Raw genomic sequence first — 22,958 nt, 5'->3', positions numbered from 1 at the left:
AGCTTTTGTCCATGTTTGTACTAAGGCTGTAATGAGGTCAGGAGCTGAGTGGCCCTGGCGGAACTCAAACTGAATAGCGTGAGCAGGTTATTGCTGAATAAGTGCCATTTTGATAGCACTGTTGATGACTCCTTGCATCACTTTGCTGATGATGGAGAGCAGACTGATAGGGTGGTAATTGGCTGGGTTGGATTTGTCCTGTGTCTGTGTACAGGACATGCCTGGGTAATTTTCCACATTGCCGGGTAGATGTCAGAGTTGTAGCTGTACTGGAACAGCTTTAAAAGTGGGAGTAGATAGATTCTAGTTGGGCAAAAGTTATTGGGTGTATGGGAATGTAGAACTCGAAACACAAAGGATGTTATAGAATGAGACTCAAGGGGCCTAATGGCCTACTTCGGCTCCTATTTCCTATGTTTGAAAGACTTATGTTCTCTAGTTCAGATACGGTTGAAATTTAAATAGTGATCTAGATTAACTTTTCATTTATGATCTGCAAGGTCACAAGGAAAGATCTGCAACTGCCTCTCTTTTCGAGCTGAAACTGATTTTTTCCCCTATTCTTTCGTCATAATTCAGTCACTAACTTATTCCTCCACCTATTTAAAGCTCATTATATATAATTTCTAACACATAGCCTTCATAAATGAACAATGTGGTACAAGACATTTGAATGAAAATACGATTGTCCTAAAATATTAATAATTAAATGCATTTGTAAATTAAGATTCCTGCTTAAAAAAAAGTTAGCAAAACAAAGAGGCGAGCTCTGGGTCCCACGGTGTTGTGGTCAGCCCAACGTGGTCATTTCGAACAACGAGGATGTGTAACTTTTGGGGCAGTTCGAATCTGTGCAGGCGGTTGTTGAGTTTTCCATTTGGGCTTGTTTGGAACCGAAGTAGAATTTCAAAAGTGATCAGTTTAGATTGGGTGAATTGTTTAAAGAACAGAACGTCGATTTCTAATTTCAAAGATTCGATTCAAAGCATTTCATTGTCAATCCTCTCTATCTCTCTCCGCACCTTTGGCACAAGATTGGAATGATGTAGCAGGACGATTGTTTCACGCCGTCAGGCGTTGTAGGGATATTTGGAAAATGAAACATAACTTTGCTACATTTGCTGGATGGAGCGGGTCACCCGCAGGGGAGGTGGACGGCTTGAATCCTTGTTTCCCTCTGCCTTTGTAAGGTGTGTGTGTGCAGGGCTAGTCCCCAGTCAGAGGTTTCGGGTATTTCCGTGTATTTCCGGAAACTGACGAACAGACGCCACAGTCCTCATCGTGTCCACACACTTTGACAAGTCAAGAAGCACAGCGTGGCAACGCAGGAGGAAGAGAGAGAGAGAGAGAGGAGGGGGGGACCTGGCACCACCCAGCTTCCCTGCATTTAGATTGTCCACTGCATCTACCTCTCCATCTAACTGGCCATGAATGGGAACATCTCGCCCTCTCGCTTGTTCGGCGTTTTGCTTTTCGCAACAGGTTTACTGTTGCTGCCTCGGTCAAGCCTGCAGCAAACACCAATTTGCAAAGAGGTAAGGTGCTTTCGTTATTGTATTCGAGTTATTCCACATCCTTCGCAATTCTGCACCTCGGGCTCAAAATAAAGTGTACAATTTGCTCCCAGTATTTATTACTTTAAATTATTCTGTTAACAAGTGTCGTGTCAGATTGTACATGAATTGTGGTGATGCACAGTTCTGCTACAATATTAGTAACATTGTGTGTTTATATTTTAGTTGGTCACCTCAGTTTGTTGTGGACAATTCATGTATATGAGACATTTGACTTGTTTGGTACCATGGAGGCAATGTCGATATTTGTCCATATGGAATATTTCGTTTTGATACAGCAGCTGCCACATGACATGTTAGGGAGCTTTAATGGTAACTGTGGAGTTGTAGGCGCTGTGATCTGCAGATTTTATTCTTCACACGTACTGGCGATTGCAAGGTCTTGTTTAACTAAGGTGTTTTCCATCACCACCCCATTGCTGAAAGCTCATAATCCTCAGAAGTGTTTTCTTCCAAACGCAAAAGCCGAAGTTCTTCCAACATCTTCAGTCTGTCAACTTGGCCTGAAAATATTCTCGGCCATCCCACTGTCTGTGAAAAATCTGCAGGCGTGCAGGTAGACGCCACTATCTTGAGGGTTCAGTAAAGATTGCTGTTGGCACCTGTTAAAGTCCGTGTCTGCCAGTCACAGAGTGCGAGAGCAGGACAGGAGGTTAACCACTAGATGGTGTACGGAATGAATGCGTGTGGGGAACAACAGTTTCTAGTTAGTCCAGTTAGAGGACTAGGAGGTTTTGCAGTTGTGCAGATTGTAAACCTGCACAAAACTTGTTTCAGGAGTTACTTTTCCGAAATGGAAAACAACATTTCTGGCCGTTTTCAATACAGAAGAGAGCAGCAAAGCAAAGAAATATGAGAATATGAACTGTTTCAGGAGTTACTTTTCCGAAATGGAAAACACAATTTCTGCCCATTTTCAATATAGTAGAGAGCAGCAAAGCTAAGAAATATGAGGGTATGAACTATGATGGTATTTCAACGATGAACCAATAATAATAATCTTTATTGTCACAAGTGGGCTTACATTAACACTGCAATGAAGTTACTGTGAAAAGCCCCGAGTCACCACATTCCCCCGCTTGTTTGGGTACACAGAGGGAGAATTCAGAATGTCCAAATTATCTAACAGCACGTCTTTCGGGGCTTGTGGGAGGAAACCGGATGACCCGGAGGAAACCCACGCAGACACTGGGAGAATGTGCAGAATCCGCACAGACAGTGACCCAAGCTGGGAATCGAACCTGGGACCCTGGACCCAGGCTCGAAACATTTTCCGTTTTTGTTTCAGGTTCCAGCATCTGCAGTAATTTGCTTTTATCCTATTGATATCCTTCCATTCTTCTTTTCCTATTGAACAACAGGTGCACCAGTGTGCTCCACTATTTGAGGCAATGATGCAGGAGACTGGAGCTGTTGTTAAATCTATTCATCAGAATTTCCAAAACTTGATCTTAGCTTCTGGGAAAATTTCTACATGTTAAAACAGGCAACAGGGGCAACAAAGGCAATTGAGTGTTTAACTCTTTGGTTGTAGTGACATTTACTTGACAGAAGGAAAAGGTCAATTGACTAACAGTTTTTGGGAAATTCACTCACTGCCTCTCCTTTCATTTTATGGGGGAGAGGGGGAAACCTTTGATGTAATGGAAGGAAACAATGGTGAGAATCTGGTTCCACCTGGTTCCCTGTGGCCTGTGTCCACACAAGAAATTCCTTCCAGAGGGCAGAATTCTAGACATTAGGGCCTCGGCAGCTGAAAGTACAATCACCAAAGGTGGCACGATGGAAATCTGGGATGCGCAAGTGACCAGAATTGGGGAATGCAGTGCCCTCAGAGAGTCGGAGGGGTGGAAGAGATGGCAGAAATAGAGAGCAACATGAACACGGAGATTGAGCACAAAGATGAAAAGAACTTGGGGCAAGGTTGGGTATGGACAAAGCGTTATGGATGAATTTGAGCTTACTTGAGAATGGTATCTCTTGCAACTGCTCCTTTCACTTCTAAATGCATCTTCCCGAAATCCTTACCTGCTATTCCTCCAGTCAAATACTTCAACATGCTGCCTCAGAATCAAATAGGTTTAAGAACTTGCCGGACCTATGAATTGCATATTAACACATGGATATCACTGTCTAAAACAAGGAAAAGAAAGTCGTAAGCAGTTCATTTAAATAATTTAATTTCTAAACGCACATGCCAGCAATGCTGGATTAAAGCAAATTACTGTGGATGCTGGAATCTGAAATCAATGCTGGAAAATCTCAGCAGGTCTGGCAGCATCTGTAGGGAGAGAAAAGAGCTAACGTTTCAAGTCCGACGACTCTTTGTCAAAACTAATAGACAGAGAAAGTGGGAAATATTTATACTGTGGAGTGAGAATGAAAGATGAGTCATAGCCACAGAAACCGAGGGAAACGGGGTGCTAATAGCCACAGAAAACATGGGGAAAGAGTGCTAATGGCAGTCCCTAGAGAGAACAAAAGGTGTGAAAGTCCAAACAGCATAGAAATTAACATCAGAGGGTAAACTGTGACAGATGGAGATGTGGGGGGAGGGGAAGGGGGAAGCAAAGGGGAGAAAGGGTAAGGAAAGGTGGATAAGATGGGCGGGGTTTAAATGTATATATATAAAGAAAGACAAGAAAGAAAGAAATGGTAAAAGACAGTTAAAATGAAATGGGATGAAAACAAATGGGTCGAGGTGGGGTCGAATTAATCATCTGAAGTTATTGAATTCGATGTTGAGACCGGAAGGGTTAAGCGTGCTTAACCGGAAGATGAGATGTTGTTCCTCCAGTTTGCGTTGAGCTGGACACCAAATTTATATGAAAAAAAACTCATTGAGTACACTTTTGGTATGAAGTTCAAAAATGCTATGTAATGCAACAATGTCCTGAGCCAGGCATTCCCCTCCCTATTAGAAATAAATAGTGTTCACATTGTTGTCTGAGATTGTCTCCTTCTTCAACCTATTCGTACTTCTGTCTGTGTCAAGCTGGGACATTAGCAAACCTGAGAAGTAACCTTGTGAGGTTTAAATTCCAGAAGTCAATTTGAGATGGACCTGAGGGGTAAATAAGATGCTAGTTCAAACAAAAGGAATGAAAAACTGGAGTACGGGTATGTGTTTGGTTACAGAGAGCATTGCGATTGTCTTGAGAACAGGCTCCCCCAGTCCTTCCACAACTGATACTTAAACATTTGTGGAAATGTTCATGCTAACAATACCGTTGAATGAGAGTGTACCTGCATGGACGGTTCATATTCTCCAAAATGAAACATTATTAACATTGAATTTGAATTATTTTCCCATTCAATAAAGTCAGCAGGAATGGTTATGTCATGATACATTTTCTGAGAAAGTACTATGCAGCATTGTTTCTGATGAAACTACAGAGGCTAAGTTTCAGTGAAAATTATTCACATGTTCTTGTTTGTGTTTCTGTTTGTGTGTCAGCATCCTAAAGCAGGATCACCATCATATGGGGAGCTGGTAACGTATTAGTGATGTCACCAGACTAGTAATCCAGATGCCCAGAGAAGGGTTTGAATCCCACCTCAGCGACCAGTGGAATTTAAATTCAGCTAATAAATATGAAATTAAAAAGTAATAGTGACCATTAAACCATTATCGATTATCATTGAAAACCCATCTGGTTCACTAATGCTATTTAGGTAAGGAAATCTGCCATCCTTACCTGGTCTGGCCTACATGTGACTCCAGACCCACAGCATGGCGGTTGACTCCGAAATGGCCTAGCAAGCAACTCAGTTGTATCAAGCTGTTACAAAGCCTACAAAAAAGGAATAAAACCAAACAGATCACCATCTTCCGTTTAAGGCTTAACCTTCCGGTCTCAACATCGAATTCAATAGCTTCAGATGATTAATTCTACCCCACCTCGACCCATTTGTTTTCATCCCATTTCATTTTAACTGTCTTTTACCATTTCTTTCTTTCCTGTCTTTCTTTATATATATATATCGACCTAGGCACAGGAAGTGTCCCCAGCTGCAGCTTCTGGAAGCCCGGGTTTCGGAGCTGGAGCAGCAACTGGAGACACTGTGGAGCATCCGTGAGGCATAGAGTGTTGTGAATAGCATGTATAGAGAGGTGATTACACTGCAGGCTCAGACTCCACAAACAGGAAAGCAAAGGGTGACCATCAGGTAGAGCAAGAGGGCTAGGTAGGCAGTGCAGGAATCTCCTGTAGCCATTTCCCTGCAAAACAGATATACCACTTTGGGGACTGTTTACTGGAATGACCTTTCAGGGGAAAGCAGCAACAGCCATATTTGTTGCACCATGGTTGGGTCAGCTGCAAAGGGGAAGAGTAAAAGTGTGAGAATGCAATAGTTATAGGAGGTTCAATTCTAAGAGGCATAGCTAGGCATTTCTATGGCCGCAAACGAGACTCCAGGATGGTATGTTGTCTCCCTGCTGCTAGATCAAGGATGTCTTGGTGCAGCTACGCTCGAGGGGGAGGGGGAGTAGCCAATGGTCAGAGTGTACACATTGGTACAAGCAGCAGGTTTTAAAAAAGGGATGAGGTCCTAAAAACAGAATATAAGAGTTCGGAAGAAAGTTGAGAAGTCAGACCTGAAAGATAGTGATCTCAGGAATACTACCAGTTCCATGTGCTAATCTGAGTAGAAATAGTAGGAAAAATCAGATTAATACGCGGCTGAAGAGATGGTGTTGGGGGAGGGTTTCAGATTCATGGGGCATGGCAACCGGTTCTGGGGGAGGTGGGACCAGTACAAACTGAATCGGTTACACCTGGGCAGGGCTGGGACCGATGTCCGCTGGGGAGTATTTGCTTGTGTGGGTGGGAGGGTTTTAACAAAATGTCAGGGGGATGGGAACCTATACAAGGAGTCAGAGGAGGGGGAAATCAAGGACAAAAACAAAAGACTGAAAGGGGAATAAGAAAGATGATAGGCACAGAAACAAAGGACCAGTTTCAAACAGAACCACAGAGAACAATAGTGGGAAGGGGACAAGTAATGTAAAAAGAACAAGCCGTGTAAGTCTTTGTGCTTTAATGCGTGAAGCATTCACAGTAAAATGGATGAATTAATCGCGCAAATAGATGTAAACGGGTATGATATAGTCAGGATTACAGAGACATGGCTGCAGGGTGACCAGGGATGGGAACTGAGCTTTCAGGGATATTCAGTATTTAGAAAGGACAGACAAAAAGGGAAAGGTGGTGGAGTTGTATTGTTACTTAAAGAGGTGATTAATGCAATAGCGAGGAATGATATTAAAGATAGCAGCTTTGACAATGTGGAATCTGGATGGGTAGAGCTGAGAAACACCAAGGGGAAAAAGACTCTTGGGGGTTGTATATAGACCCCCAAACTACAGTGGTGATTTTGGGAAGAGCATTAAACAGGAAATTAGAGACACGTGTGATAAAGGAACATCTGTAATTATGGGTGACTTTAATCTGCATATAGATTTGGCAAATCAAATTAGTCACAATGCCATAGAGGAGGAATTCCCGGAGTATAAAGGGAGTAATTTTCTGTATATAAATGTTGAGGAACCAACTCGATAACAGATCATCCTAGACTGGGTATTGAATAATGAGAAAGGAATCATTGGCAATCTAGATGTGCGATACCCCTTGGGGATGAGTGACCATAGCATGATGGAATTCTTCATCAAGGTGGAGAGTGACATAGTTTATTCTGAGACTAGGATCCTGAATCTTAATAAAGGAAACAATATGATATGATATGAGGCCTGAGTTGGCTATGATGTATTGGTAAACATTACTTAAAGGGATGACTGTGGGTAGGCTGTGGCATTTAAGGAGCATATGGGGGCACTGTAATAATTGTTTATTCCTGTCTGGCGCAAAAGTAAAATGGGGAAAGTGCCAAATCATTGCTTACAAGGGAAATTAGAGATACTATTAGATTCATGGAAGAAGCAAACACATTGGCCAAGAAAAACAATCCACCTGAGGACTGGGAGTAGTTTAGAATTCAGCAAAAAAGGACCAAGGAACTGATTAAGAAGGAAAAATTAGAATATATGATTAAGCTTCCATGGAACATAAAAGCTGACTGTAAAAGTTTCTGTAGGTGTGTGAAGACAACAACAAGATTGGTGAAGACAAATTACAGTCAGAAATGGGAATTTATAATGGGGAAACAAAGCAATGGCTGACCAACTAAATACATATATTGGTTCTGTCTTCACAAAGGAGGACACAAATACCATAACATACCAGATATATTGGGGACACCAGGGTTTAGTGAGAGAGAGGGACTGAAGGAGATCAATATTAGTGGGATTAAAGGCTGATAAATCCCCAACGGCCTGATAATCTACATCCCAGAGTACTTAAGGAAGTGGCCATAGAAATAGTGGATGGATTGGTGGTCATTGTCCAAGATGTCATTTTCTCTGGAATAGTTCCTACAGATTGGAGGAGAGCTAATGTAACCCCACTATTTAAAAAGGGAGGAAGAGAGAAAACAAGGAATTATAGACCAACATGCCTGACGTTGGTAGTGGGGAAAATTCTAGAATCCATTATCAAAGATTTTACAGCAGAGCACTTGGAAAACAGTGGCAGTATCGGACAGAGACAGCATGGATTTATGAAAGGGAAATCATGCTTAACAAAAATACAGGAATTCTTCGAGGATATAACTAATATTATTGCATAGAAAAGTAGGTGCAGGAGTAAGCCATTTGGCCCTTCTTGCCTGCACCACCATTCAATATGATCACGGCTGATCATGCAAATTCAGTATCCCATTCCCGCTTTCTCTCCATACCCCTTGATCCTTTTAGCCGTAAGGGCCACATCCAGCTCCCTCTTGCATATCTCCAATGAACTGGCCCCAACAGCTTTCTGTGATAGAGAATTCCACAAGTTCACAATTCTCTGAGTGAAGAAGTTCTTCCTCATCTCTGTCCTGAATGGCTCACCCATTATTCTTAGGCTGTGACTCCTAGTTCTGGACGTTCTCAACATCAGGAGCATTTTCCCGCATCTAGCCTGTCCACTCCCATCATGAGTTTATATGTATCAATAAGATTCCCTCCCATTCTTCTAAACTCCAGCGAGTACAAATCCAGTCGATCCAGTCTTTCTTCATATGTCAGTCCTGACATCCCATGAATTAGTTTGGTGAACCTTCGCTGGACACCGTCAATAGCAAGAATACACCCTCAATGTTGATGAAGGAAGGACGGCACGGTGGCGCAATGGTTAGCACTGCTGCCTCACGGCGCAGAGGACCCGGGGTCGATCCCGGCCCTGGGTCACTGTCTGTGTGGAGTTTGCACATTCTCCCTGTGCCTGCATGGGTCTCACCCCCACAAAACCCAAAAGATGTGCAGGGTAAGTAGATTGGCCATGTTAAATTGCCCCCTAATTGGAAAAAAAGAATTGGGTGTTCAAAATTTATTTTAAAAAATGTTGATGAAGAGGAGCCAGTGGATGTGGTTTATTTGGACTTTCAGAAGACACATTGGCACCGTGTCAGCACTGTTGCCTACAGCGCTGAAGATCTGGGTTCGATCCCGGCCCCGGGTCACTGTCCGTGTGGAGTTTGCACATTCTCCCCCACATCCCCAAAATGTGCAGGTTAGGTGGATTGGCCATGCTAAATTACCACTTAATTGGAAAATAAATAATTGGGTAGTCTAAATTAAGAAAAAAGAAGATAACATGTAAAATTAAAGCGCATCGGTGTGCTGAATGTATTGCTGTAACAATTCACCGTGTGCTTATCTGTATTACGCTGTTGCCCGTATGGGCTCCACCTGTGGACCATTGTATGGTATACTGTAACCTATAATGTAGCATGTTGGGGCCTGTGTGGGCTCCGCCCCTGGCTCCACCCCTTGAGGTGAGGTATAAAGAGCAGTCGCCCTGTCGGCGGCTCCCACTAACAGATCAGTCGCAGGCAGGCACTGTTCTAGTTGATTAAAGCCACAGTTTACACCTACTCCTGGTTTCGGGTGAATTGATGGTCGCATCAATGGGTTTGGCGGTAGTGTATTGAGATGGATAGAAAACTGGTTGACAAACAGGAAATAACGAGTAGGAATAAATGGGTCTTTTTCCAAATGGCAGGTTGTGACTAGTGGGATACCACTGGGATCTGTGCTGGGACCCCAGGTATTTACAATATAAATGATTTGGATGCGGGGACGGCACGTAATATCTCCAAATTTCCAAATTTACAGATGACACAAAGCTGGGTGGGCGGGTGAACTGTGAGGAGGATGCAGAGATCCTTCAGTGTGATTTGAACAAGTTGAGTAAGTGGGCAAATGAATGTCAGATGCAGTATTATTTGGATAAATGTAAGGTTATCCATTTTGGTCGAAAAAATAGGAAGGCAGGTTATTATCTGAATGGCCATAAATTGGAGAGGGGAATGTGCAATGAGACCTGGGTGTCCTCATACACCCAATATTCAATATTCATCACCAAGAGTGGCTGGGCAACACCACTACTGACTGAGTTGGCCGAATCCTAAAGGACATAGCTGCTCAACTGCATCTGCGGTAGGTGATGAGGGAACCAACAAGAGAGAAAAACCTACTTGATCTCATCCTCACCAGTGTTCCTTCTGCAAACACAAATGCCCATGACAGTGTTAGTAAGAGTGACCAATGCACAATCCCTGTGGAGACGAAGTCCCGTCTTCGCATTGAGGATTCTCTCCATCATATTGTGTGGCACTACTACTGTGCTAAGTGGGATAGATTTAAAACAGATCCAGCAACTCAAAACTGGGCATCCATGAGGCGTTATAGGCCTTCAACAACAGCAGCAGCAGAATTGTATACAACTACAATGTATTATCTCATGACCTGACATATCGCCCACTCCACCATAACATCAAGCCAAGGAATCAACAGAGTGCAGCAGTACAGGAGCAGGAGTAGACATACCTAAAAATAAGATGCCAACCTGACTAAGCTACAATACAGGACTACTTGCATGCCAAACAGCAAAAGCAGCACATGATAGACAGAGCTAAGTGATCGCACAACCAATCTAAGCTCTGCTGTTATGTCACATGCAGTCATGAATGGTGGCAGGCAACTAAACAATTAACTGGAGGGGTAGGCTCCACAAATATTGCCGATCTCAATTATGGCGGAGCCCAGCACAACAGGGCAAAAAGCAAGACTGAAACATTTGCAATGACCCACATCCAGAAGTGCCACGTGGATAATCCATTCTGTCCTCCTCTTGAAGTCCCCTGCATCACAGATACCAGTCTTCAACAAATTTGATTTACTTCACATGACATCTAGAAATAGCTAAAGATGCTGCATACGGCAAAGACTATGGGCCCTGACAACATTCTGCCAATAGTTCTGAAGACTTGTGTTCCAGAATTAGTTGCACACTTAGCCAATCTATTCCAGGACAGCTGGAACACTGGCATCTGCCTGGCAACGTGGAAAACTTCCCAGCTAAGTCCTCGTCACACAAAGCAGGACAATTCCAAGCTTGCCATTTACCACCCCATTGTCTACTTTTGACCATCAGCAAAGTTATGGGAGGGGTAGTTGACATTGCTACCAAGTGGCACTTACTCATCAATCACCTGCTGACTGATGCTTAGTTTGGGTTCCACCAGGGCCATTCAGTTCCTGACCTCGTTACAGCCATCGTCCAAACATGGACAAAAGAGCTGAACTCCAGAGGTGAGGTGAGAGTGACTGATCTTGACATCAATACAGCATTTGACTAAGTGTGGCATCAAGGATCCCTGACAAAGCTGGAGTCAATGGGAATCGGGGAAAACTCTGGTTGGTGTCATACCTTTTTAAAAATAAATTTAGAGTGCCCAATTCATTTTTTCCAAGAAGGGGCAATTTAACGTGGCCAATTCCACACGGACAATGACCCAGAGCCGGGATCGAACCTGGGACCTCAGCGCCCTGAGGCAGTAGTCTAACCATTGCGCCACTGTGCTGCCCTGGTTGGAGTCATACCTAACAGAAAGGAAGATGGTTGCGGTTCTTGGAGGTTAATTGTCTCAGCCCTAGGACATCACTGCAGGCATTCCTCAGGGTAGTGTCCCAGGCCCAACCATATTTGGCTGCTTCAACAATGAACTTCCTTCCATCATTATGTCAGAAGTGGTGATGTTCGCTGATGATTGCACAATGCTCAGCACCATGCACAACTCCTCAGATATTGAAGTAGTTTGTGCCCATACACAACAAGCTCTGGACAACATTCAAGATTGGGCTGAAAGGTGGCAAGTAAGCCACACAAGTGCCAGGCAACGAGCATCTCCAACAAGAGGGAATGCAACCATTTCCCCAAGGCATTTAATGGCATTTCCACTGCTGCAGCTTTCACTATCAGGTATCCTGGGAGATTACCAGTAACCAGAAACTGAACATGACCAACCATATAATTACTGCTGCTAGAAGAGCAGGTTAGATGCTGGGAATTGTGCACAGAGTAACTCAGCAACTGACTCCCCAAAGCCTGTCCATTATTTAAAAGCACAAGTCAGGAGTGCGATGGAATACTCTCCATTTATCTGTTTGAGTGCAGCTCCAAGAACACTCAAGAAACTCAACATCATCCTGGGCAAAGTAGGCTACATGATTGGCATGCCATCCTTCAACCTCCACTTCCTCCAACCCTGATGCACAATGGCAGCAGTGTGTACCATCTACAAGGTGCACTGCAGATATTCAACAAGGCTCCTTCCACAGCACCTTGTCAACCTGTGACCTCTACCACTTGGATGGACAAGGGCAGCAGATGCATGGGAACACCACACCTGCTAGTTCCCCTCCAAGTCACACATCATCCTGTCTTGGAACTTTCACGCTGTTCCTTCGCTGTCACTGGGTCAATATCCTGGAGCTCCCTTCTAAATGACACTGTGGGTGTATCTACATCATGTGGCTCACCATCACCTTCTCACAGGCAGGCAATTTGAGATGGGCAATAAAAATGCTACCCAGCGTCACGCCCACATCCTGCGAAATGAATAAAACAAGATATGGAGTAGTCAGTGTAAACAAAATAATCCAGAACAGAAAATGAATAGAAAAAGTCTGCGATGAGAGCTCATTTTAACAGATTCCTTTCAGCTTGCCCACTTCCATTTCATCTCCAGAGAAAAGCTTTCCCAGAATTCTGTAAATTCTCAGTTGGAAATATGAAGCAGTAAACTGGTGATACTGCCTGTGTCTCTGTGCATCTCCCTGCTTTTTGTGGCTCAATTCAAAAAGATGGCCTATTGGGGATTAAAGTCTTATCTTCTCAGTCTGTGCCCTCATACTTTCTTGCAGGGATGTCCCATAGATGAAATTCAAGTCCTCCAATCTGGTCCCTGAAGTTCCAGCAATGAAATCCTGCTTGTGTTTAAATTTCTATTTGATTTATCCTGGTTGTATTTTGAGTCCCTGGTAATTTGGGAAACTGTTTTAGTCTGTTTACCTCTTTAGTCACAAAATCTTAAATGAAAATTCCAAAACCTGTCAGCATTAGCAACTCACGATACATGTGAAAGAACGGGAACGTGGATTTAAGTTTTACATTTGGTTTCCCACACTTGAATGGTACATATCTAACCAGCTCATAGAGACGAAAGCTTGGGCGTCTCGGCTTCAGTCCTTATTACAAGCACAGGTTGTATTTTTCCAGACCAGCCGTTAATACTTAACAAACAGAAAAAGCCTTTTCCAAAATTGTTGTATAACTTTGCCCACTAGGTTTTGTTACGGAATACAACGAGCTTAAAACTTGTAGTATGCCATGAAACTCTCCATCGCAATTTAAATATACGAAAGGAGATTATTTTCTAGCGCATCAGTAATTCACTTTGTGTTGCTTGTGATGGAGGGTGGTTTTACTTTTGAAGTAAACTCCACATTCCAGCTTCTATGCTGAATAACCTTTGAATATGTAAGCAAGTAAAAGGGTGTGTATTGTTTGCATTAATATAATGCTTAACTACGAGCATATTTTTTTTTAGCTGAACCCAAATGATATTACAAAAAGGAAAGTTCATAAAGGCAATGGAAGAAGTAAAAATAGTTACCAGCTGCATTGTAAAATAATTTGTTGAAAATCTGAAATATGTTGCAATCTGTACATTATGAGCAAGACACGATACAATAATCTGTTGTATTTTCTGAAACTCATGTAATCTCCACATATTTCATTGGGACTTCAATGGGGCATGCAGTAATCTCCACATATTTCATTGGGACTTCAATGGAGCCATGCAGTGGAAATATACTGGGAGAAATACCCCTGATCCACACAATCAGAATAGGGTATTTTTGACTCTGCCAATCATTTCACACGACAAAACGATATGCTCAATTAAAGACACAGAAGGGTAAGAACAGGTAGCATATATATATAAAAAGGGTAACCAACTCATACCTAACCCTTGCCTGATTGGTTGGCTCGATTAAAATGACCCCACGGTATCACAGAGTGGAAGGTTGGAGGTTGAGAATGTACAGATTGTTTTTTCTGCAAAGGTCACACTTCTGACAAACCATGCCTGACACTTTCATCACTCTTCTGGCCAGCTCACTATGACATGAACAGGTTTTTTTGGAAATGAGAACAAGGGAGAGAATTTCGCGGATACATTAAACAAAGGAAGAGAGACAGTCAGGATTTAAGCCGGAGCTAGTAACTTATCTGTGGCATTGCTAAGGTCATGGAGCCCTGCAAAATATCCTGTTATTTGAGGCGCTTTAGTACTGATCTCAGACTTAGTGTCAGTCAGGCTTGAAGGATGGCAAATTGCCACCTGCTCCAGCTTTGAAGGCCAGACAGTGAGAAAAAAACCTCATGGTTGTAGCATTATGCCAATAACAATCAAAGTAAGAATCACAAGTTCACCGTGGGATGTAAGAATATGTTTTGCAATCATGAATGTCACTAAGGAATAAGGGGCGATTAGGAGGCAAACTGGGGGAGAATAAACAAATAAAATATCTGCACATTAAGGAACTGAATGACCTGAATCTGCCCTGTCACCACTGGGCAGGTTTGATAAAAATCGGGCCTTATAAAGTTACAACTAGTTTCAGGCGGCAGTTTCACAAGAATTAAGCTATGACTTCAAAATCTGACATTACCAAGGGCTGAACATAGCAAGTGCAGTTAATATTTACACAAGACTAAAGTAATCGAATTGATACATCACTGCACAATTACAATGGGTTTTAATATCGTAAAAGTCGGTCCCTAAATGTTTTAAATATTATCTCAATAGGGCAGCACGGTGGCCTAGTGGTTAGCACAGCTGCCTCACGGCGCTGAGGTCCCAGGTTCGATCCCGGCTCTGGGTCACTGTCCGTGTGGAGTTTGCACATTCTCCCCGTGTCTGCGTGGGTTTCGCCCCCACAACCCAAAAATGTGCAGAGTAGGTGGATTGGTCACACTAAATTGCCCATTAATAGGAAAAAATAATTGGGTAATCTAAATTTAAAAAAAAAAAAAAAAAAAAAAAAAAAAAATATTATCTCAATTTATCTGATGTGAGGTTTTTATTTCTTGCGCAACAGTGCAGATTACCTTGTTGGGGTTGTGAAGTTGGAAGGTCAAAACCAAGTGAGCAAGTACAAATTGCCACAAGTCGTGGAAAGGCACCCAAGTAGCAAATATTTTTTTTGGAGGGACTAATCCCAAGCTCTGATGTGAGTAAATAGATCTCATATCTTCAGTGCATACATCCCCCTGCAGAAAATTTAGTTCCGGCATATTTTTGAGGTTGAGTATACAACAATCACTTTGCTAACCAGCTTTATTACCATATTTAAACATTGCTCTTTTGTTTTTATCTCCGAATACCATCCCAGGGAGGCCTTGTGGCTCTGCGGTAGTGTCCCTATCTCTGGATCAGAAGCACAAGTCCAATGTCAGGACTTCTTGGCCACAGAAGGAGCAATCATAATGCAGTTCAACGGGCTGAGCTTGCGAATCATTCCACCACTTCCCCCACTATACCCAAAAGGGAAATACAGTGTGGATGAGAAAATATAGGCGGGATTCTCCATTGCCCGGCGCCGATATTGTAATCGGCGATCGGGCAGAGAATCCCTGTTTACGACCGAATCGGGAGCGCTTGTTTTCGGATGCTACGCCCTCTCCAAAATGGCATCATCGAGGCGTATGCCGCACACCATTGGGACGGCCTCAGGAGCAGTTACCTGAAGGCCCTCCCCTGATACTCCACCCCTGATGGGCCGAGTTCCCGGCGGCACGGGACACATGTGCTCTCAGTCTTCGTGAACACGGCGTGGTGGCTGTGGACTGTCCAGTGGTGAGGGGTGTCCAGTGGGGAACTATCCGGCAGGTCAGGTCTGCATGTGGCCAGCACCATGTTGTACGGCCCGACCGCTGCATGCCGTGGCTGTGTGTATGCGTGGCCACGGACCTGGTAATTCTCCAGGTGTTTATATCGGGAAGGCCGTGCGTTTTACGTGATGCAGCTGCTAGCCCCTCACTGGTCAGAGGATCGGTGGGGGGGGGGGGGAGGGGGGGGGGCAGCACCAACTTTTTAGTCGTAAAACCAGACACACCCTCCAGCCATAGCCTCAAAATCGGAGAAACCAGATCCATGTTTTTAGAATCCAAGAGGATGCAGCATCCTCCATTTCTGATTAATCCAAATACATCCATCAGTGGTGTTTCATTTTTCAGCCTATATTTGTGCTGATCTTTCCAACCATTTCAATTGTTAAGCTGCGGCTAGGCATAACTTGTCGTTAAGTACTCACATTTTGAGGGATGCTCAAAGCTATATAATTCTGCATAAATTACCTTTCGTGTAGGAATCCACCCTATTTACTAACATTTGTTAATCCATTTTTAGAGTATAAACAGTCGTTCCGAAGCACTAACTGCTGACTGATAAATCTTTCTCCTCATCTGCTACATTTTCAACAAGCATTTATCTTTTCAATAAATTCAGCAAATTGAGGAATAATTCGGCTCCTGTCTTCATACCATTTTGACAGAAGCAATTTTTTCAATTGTAGGCACTCGTTTTCAGCATTTCTTTTCCACGTGTGTGCATTTTTTTGGTTAGTGTTTAGGACATTGCAAAGTTATTGGTCAGAAATCCTTACAACAAAAATAACTTGTTTTTTTGCATCTGAATTATTCCAAGCAATATTTTATTTTAGCTTGCCACCACCTGGGAAAGCATGCAATGTGGTTATTCATGTCGATTGCATCCCATTTTTTCCGGTCCAAAGTAGGCTTAGAGGTTTCCCTGCATCTGATGACACATGAAGTAGACAATGCACCTGATTCCTGAGATAGTTTTCCCTGGAGCAAATCGCTAGCTTGTCACCAGAGGCCTGAGGAGCGCCACTCCACATCAAACATGGCTGACCAGGCGACTCACCTTAACCCCTGCAATTGGCACGTTGGAAGGATTTGCAGATTGATAATCAACCTGTTTGGCCGTATTGTAAATATGCCTGCCATGACCATCAAGTCCTGAAGTGGTACTCAAACCCTCCCCCAGTTTTCACCTCTGGCCTGGGGTGTATCACTCTTGAGGAAGGGATATGCAACTTCTTCACAGCAATGTTTACAACTTTTCTTTCTCTAACTGGGTGGCATGGTGGTGCATAGTGGTTAGTGGGATCAATTCCAGCCACTGTCTTGTATGGAGTTTGCACTTTTTCCCCGTGTCTGCGTGGGTTTCCTCCGGTTTTCTCCTCCAGTCCAAAGATGTGCCGGTTAGGGGGGGGTTACGGGGATAGGGTGGGGAAGTAGGTCGGGCGTTCTTTTAGAGGGTCGCTGCAAACCCGATGGGCCGAATGGCCTCCTTCTGCACTGTAGGAATTCTATGGTTTCTATAGTTTTTCTAACTTTTATAAAATGGCAGTTAAGATGATGCATATCAATTCTGTCAAAATCAAATTGACAAAACTACTCTCTTTTTAAAACAACATGACCAATAGACTCCAAATACTAAGTAAAACCTCATATTATTTGTGTTGTCTTTCCATTCCAGTCCCTCCCTCCAGTGCCCACTGGCTGCAGAAGGCCTCAAACATAACAGTGGACATGGCTTACTCCCTGTTCAGTGATACCTGGGCACAGGTATAGCTGCCAAAGAAATTCAGACAGTTGAGTTGAACAAACCCTTTGGCTATCTTGACCATGCTCAGCAGTAGTCCCATGAAGTAGTTCTTTGACGTGCATGCCCTTACCCTCCACACCAGGCAACCAAGAATCAGGTGTGTGATTCCTCCATTGTGGACCTCCACCTCCCCCAGATAACAGGGTGTGTCCAGTTCAGTAGACAATAGGTGACGGTGTGGAGTAAATTAAACCTCTCCATTTTGAGTGGAAAGGCATGGAGGGATTTTCAAGAAACTGCTGGAGTTGCATGCGTGGGCTTACGGCAGAGATTTTGCTTCCTTGCACAATAGGAAATTTCTCCTGAATGGAGTCAGCTCGGATGGGATCACTCCCTATGGTTCAGCCTCCGCAACACACTTGGTGAAATTAGGACTCAGTGCAACTTTTAAGACCTCGATGACCTCGCTGCGAGCTGGACTTAGCAGCAGATAATTTTACTCAACCTGTAACCTCAGTTATCTTCAGCTTTAAGTAAGGATAATTGATTTTCATTAAACCAATTAGCTCAGTAAGCTTGTAATATCTGTAAGCAAAAGTTATCCTCCTTCAGGGAGTTTAAGTTAAATAGTGACTTCCAATACAATTGGGAAGGAATGTTACTTTGTTGACACGTAGAGAGATTTAGCTCCCTTAAGCAAAGTTAGTCACTTAATAGTAGGTCATGTTAATGGGTGGAAGGATTTTCTTTCTTACACAGCTGAAGTCGACAGTCTCCCCGAGGAAAAGAGGAGTAATGGTCTTTAGTGTTTCAACAAAATGCCTTGGGACTGTGTTAATGTTTCTCATGGAATTAGGTTGTGCTGCGGGTAGTTTTCATTTATTATTTGTAATCCTCAAAGTGAGTTTTGTATAGTTAAAGCAGAATTTGAAAAGTAAGTTGATTCAATTTTTTTTCTCCAATAATACATTATTCACTGGTACTGGGGCAGAAGTTGTTCTAAAATATAGGGAAGAGTTATTTGGGATTGAAATTCCTTTAGGATCTCCTGCTTTAATTCCAGTGGGTAATAGGTAGAATCCCCAAGCTGACCCCATTCAGGTGGAATTTCTCATTGGAACGAGGACATAAAACCTCTGCCATGGTGATGGAGGACCGGTTGTACCTTCTCCCTGCACCTGTTACTTGGGTATCTATATAAGTAGTACTGGATTGAGGATAAAGACCCCCAATGTTTAAAGTTCTGGGCCGGGTTTCTCCGAAATCCCGGCCAAGTGTTAACGTCGATGTCAAAACCGGCGTGAGCGACTCCGGCGTCAACGGGCCTCCAGGCCCAGGCATACATCCCTTCCTAGAGGACTAGTAAGGCGCCGGAGTGCTGTCCGCTGCTCCGACGCTCGAAAGCCGGTGCGCCATGGCAGGCGCGGGTCTGCGCATGCGCACCCCGGCCGGCCTAGGTCCGCGTTGCCTTCTCCGTGCCGGCCTCCGGGTAATATGGCGGAGCCCTACAAGGACCCAGCACGGAGGAACATAGCCCCCCCCCCCTGGAATTAGCCCGCCTGCCGATCGGTAGGCCCCGATTGCGAGCCTTGCCACCATGGAGGCCTCCCCGGAGTCGGATCCCCCCGCTACCCAGTAGGACTGCCCCCGCAGCCAGAACTCCAAGGTCCCGCCGGGTAGGATCATACATAACCCACACCGGAGAATCGGCGGCCCGGCATCAGAGTGGCGTGGTGCGATTCCGCATGTGGCATGTACCACTTCGGTGTCGGCCCGCCCCAGATGTGCGGAATCCTCCGCACCTTCAGGGGCGAGGCCGGCGCCGGAGTGGTTTTCGCCCCGCCGGCTGGCGTGAAAGGCCATTGGCGCCACGCCAGCTGGGGCTGAAGGGACTTCGCTGGCCGGCGCGATACGGCACATGCGCGAGAGTGTCAGCGGCTGCTGACGTCAACCTCGTGCATGCGCAGGCGGGGTTCACATACGCGTCCGCCATCGCGGAGGACCATACGGCCGCATGTAGGATAAGAGTGCCCCCACGGCACAGGCCCGCCCACGGATCGGTGGGCCCTGATCGTGGGCGAGGCCACCGTGGGGGCACCCCCCGGGGCCAGATCGCCCCGCGCCCTCCCCGCCCCCTCCAGGATCACGGAGCCCGCCCTCGTCGCCAGGTCCCGCCGGTAACGGACCTAGTCTAATTTACGCCGGCGGGACGGGCAAAGAACCAGCCGGACTTCGGCCCATTGCGGGTCGGAGAATTGCGGGTGGGGCCGCCGTGAGCGGCCGCCGATCAGCGCGGCGCGATTCTCACCCCCGCCGAATCTCCGGTGCCGGAGAATTTGGCGGCCTGCGGAGGCGGGATTCACGCCGACCCCCGGCGATTCTCCGACCTGGCAGAGGACCACACGGCCGGCGCGTAGGATAAGAGTGCCCCCATGGCACAGGCCCGCCCGCGGATCGGTGGGCCCCAATTGCGGCGGGTCGGAGAATCCCGCCCATTATAACTGGATGGGGAGATCCTAGATCGGCTCAAAAAACAAAATGGATGTTGTATTTTTTTGATTTAATCAATGAAGGAGCAAAGTCACAGGACCACTAATTAATTTTAACAAGAAAAAAAAATCTTAAACATGAAAACATTGGATTTTGATACAATACACCTTTACTCCCCTACACTCCCTCCCTCCTTAGTTGAACAATTGCACACAGGTTTTAGGATTAATATGGATTACAAAGTACATCTTAATCTACAATGGTCTCATGAACACAAAGTTCCTTTTAATCACACAAGATGACCGTGGGCAAATATACTCTCGACTCTGAACCCCAAGTGAATGTTTCTGCATGTCTCCTCAGAATCCCTCAGATGATTGTCACGTGAGAGTTTCCAAAACCCCACTCCCAAAAACACGCTTTAAAATTATGCATTCCCTTAGTGGTTTGCATTCCAAACTCCAGACTAGATTCGCCAAATGTCACTTTTAAACAAAGCATCCACTCCAGTTTTATCAGTGATTTTATACTAACCCTTTTAGGATGAATTTGTCTTGGCTACTGTGCAAACTATTCACAATTGCTTTAGTTCTTGATTCCCAGACTGTATTAAAATGGCATCAAATGTTTGATTTACCTTTGAAGGCTTCTGTCCCACTTTAAATCTAGTTACTGCAATTGTCTCTTTGTTTACTCTTCCTTGAATTCTTCTGAACAATACCTTGGCCTCTATTCACTTAACTCCAGTCATCTTCATCTTAAATTGCCTGGTTATTTGGCTGCAACTTGTACTTTCTGAAGCCTGCCTCTTTGCAGCTCCCATCCTGTCCTATCTTTCTTCTGACAGAGTTGAGATATGTTCAATCCCCGAGGTCCTGTCTCCAACTGATTTTGCTTCCAATTAAGACTAAGAACAAAGGAAAGCCGTTCCCTCTGGAAAATGGCCTCATGTTGCTTCGCAGTGTCTGCATACCTCTGCTGGCCTATTTATTTTTCACACTGTTGCCCTCTCTAAGCACAATAGAATCACAGTTAGAACGTAAACAACCCCCACACATACAAACACCTTTGTCCAGCATGAGTCTACCTACAGATTTTACCCTTCTAGATTCAGAAACGCTAAATTAAATCCACTTAAAACTAGACCTTATTTCTAATAGTTATCAACACAAATATAATTCCCTTAAAGTTACTATTGTTTTTCCGAACACCATTGTCTGGGTCTGCGAGGGACCCACTATTAGCGCAAAGGGAAAAGAGATGTGCAGGCTTCTCTTGTTAAACGTCACATGTCTCAGTTATGGTTCACTGGCAGCACTTTTGCCTCCCGAGTCAAAAGGTTGTGAGTTCAATTTTCATTAAAAAGAACTTTAGATCTCTGTGAGGAGGATGTTTTTTTATTCAAAATGTTGAGAGGTTCGTGAGAGGAGGCAGAAATACGATGGGCTGAACTTCTAACTAATAATATTATGGTAATTTTGAAAGTCTTCCCAATCACTCTGTCACTCAGCTGTCCAGCAGGTGTAGCCACTGCATCTACTTCCTGTTGTTCATGGGCCTTGTCTTCAGGACAAGGAGTGTCACCATTATGTTCCTGATGCATCCTCTGGAATATCTGCACAATTGTGGAGCACACAGCATGCCAATGCAATTCCTGGGGAGACACTGGGCACAAACTGAAGCTTTACATTTGGGACATGCAAAGGTACATGGATGTCCCCAACTGTCCTGTAATCTGAGGAATTCTGAAAATTGTGACGGCTTTTTCTTTTTTTTAAATTTAGACTGGCCAATTCATTTTTTCCAATTAAAGGACAATTTAGCGTGGCCAATCCACCTACCCTGCACATCTTTGGGTTGTGGGGGAGAAACCCATGCAAAAATGGGGAAAATGTGCAAACTGCACACGGACAGTGACCCAGAGCTGGGATCGAACCTGGGACCTCGGCGCCGTGAGGCAGCAATGCTAACCACTGCGCCACCATGCTGCCCTGTGGTGGCTTTTTCAGTCTTCTATGTTAGAATATTGCCGTGTTGAAAAGATCTGGCAAAAGAAGCATTGGTTACTTATCTTTAGAGAAGTGCACAACAAGTCAGTTGATTTGGTACAGGCCACCTGCCGCTCTCTGGAATGAACTCAGGACATAAATAAAGGTTGAGGGGTTGGTCACTTTTCGTGGCACAGTGTGTGCTATGGATCTTGCTTGCAAAATGGGGCTACTGCAATAACAGAGCTCCTGCAAAGCTTCATTCTTGAAACACAATCTCCTGAGAAAGTCTCCGAATGTTCCCAGAGTAAGTAGTGCTGGACTGTGCTGTGTCTCTACTCCAGGGTTGTCTGAATAATTTTCAGCCCCCTGCTGCTCCTATTCCAGCATGCGATTCATGTAAAGTGGGATTCCTAATGGAAATCCATTGAGCCGCCCTTCTTTCCTGCCTCAATAATTGTGTTGGAGCACAATGTAGGGAAAGGCTTCCTAAATATTCTTTTTCAATACCTGCAATGATAGCCGAAGTCCTCCACAAGCAAACTCAGTGAAACATTGCCCCTTTGACCAAATACTTCCACCCTATGAGTGGCAGCTTTTAAACAGTAGTTTGCAATCTCAGGGATCGATGGGAAGCGAGAAGTCAAGGAATTTAGGATGGGTGAGAAATCACATCCTAACTCCATGGTGAGCAAGCGGTTGTAACTTTGAGGGCAGGTGTTTTTTCACCTGTGTGGGGGTTCATGCTGCAGTGCTTGTTATGGATTGCTGTGGATATCAACCCCCACAGTGGCATTCTTTTCACACTTCTTGGCCATCA

At 44.5% G+C, this 22,958-nt stretch overlaps 1 protein-coding gene across 2 annotated transcripts in view; it reads left to right on the top strand.

Annotated features, from left to right (window-relative positions):
• The first annotated feature begins 1,015 nt into the window (after window positions 1-1,015).
• elapor1 (endosome-lysosome associated apoptosis and autophagy regulator 1) overlaps window positions 1,016-22,958 on the top strand; it is a 171,475-nt gene continuing 149,532 nt past the window's right edge. For both annotated transcript variants that reach the window (XM_038820162.1, XM_038820163.1), the window contains exon 1: window positions 1,016-1,535. In XM_038820162.1, the coding sequence (XP_038676090.1) occupies window positions 1,428-1,535 (108 nt within the window). In that variant the 5' untranslated portion in view covers window positions 1,016-1,427. The remainder of the gene's footprint in view (window positions 1,536-22,958) is intronic.

Source organism: Scyliorhinus canicula, chromosome 15 (assembly GCF_902713615.1).
Source record: "Scyliorhinus canicula chromosome 15, sScyCan1.1, whole genome shotgun sequence".
NCBI lineage: Eukaryota > Metazoa > Chordata > Chondrichthyes > Carcharhiniformes > Scyliorhinidae > Scyliorhinus > Scyliorhinus canicula.
This window is presented reverse-complemented; position numbering and strand designations above follow the sequence as displayed.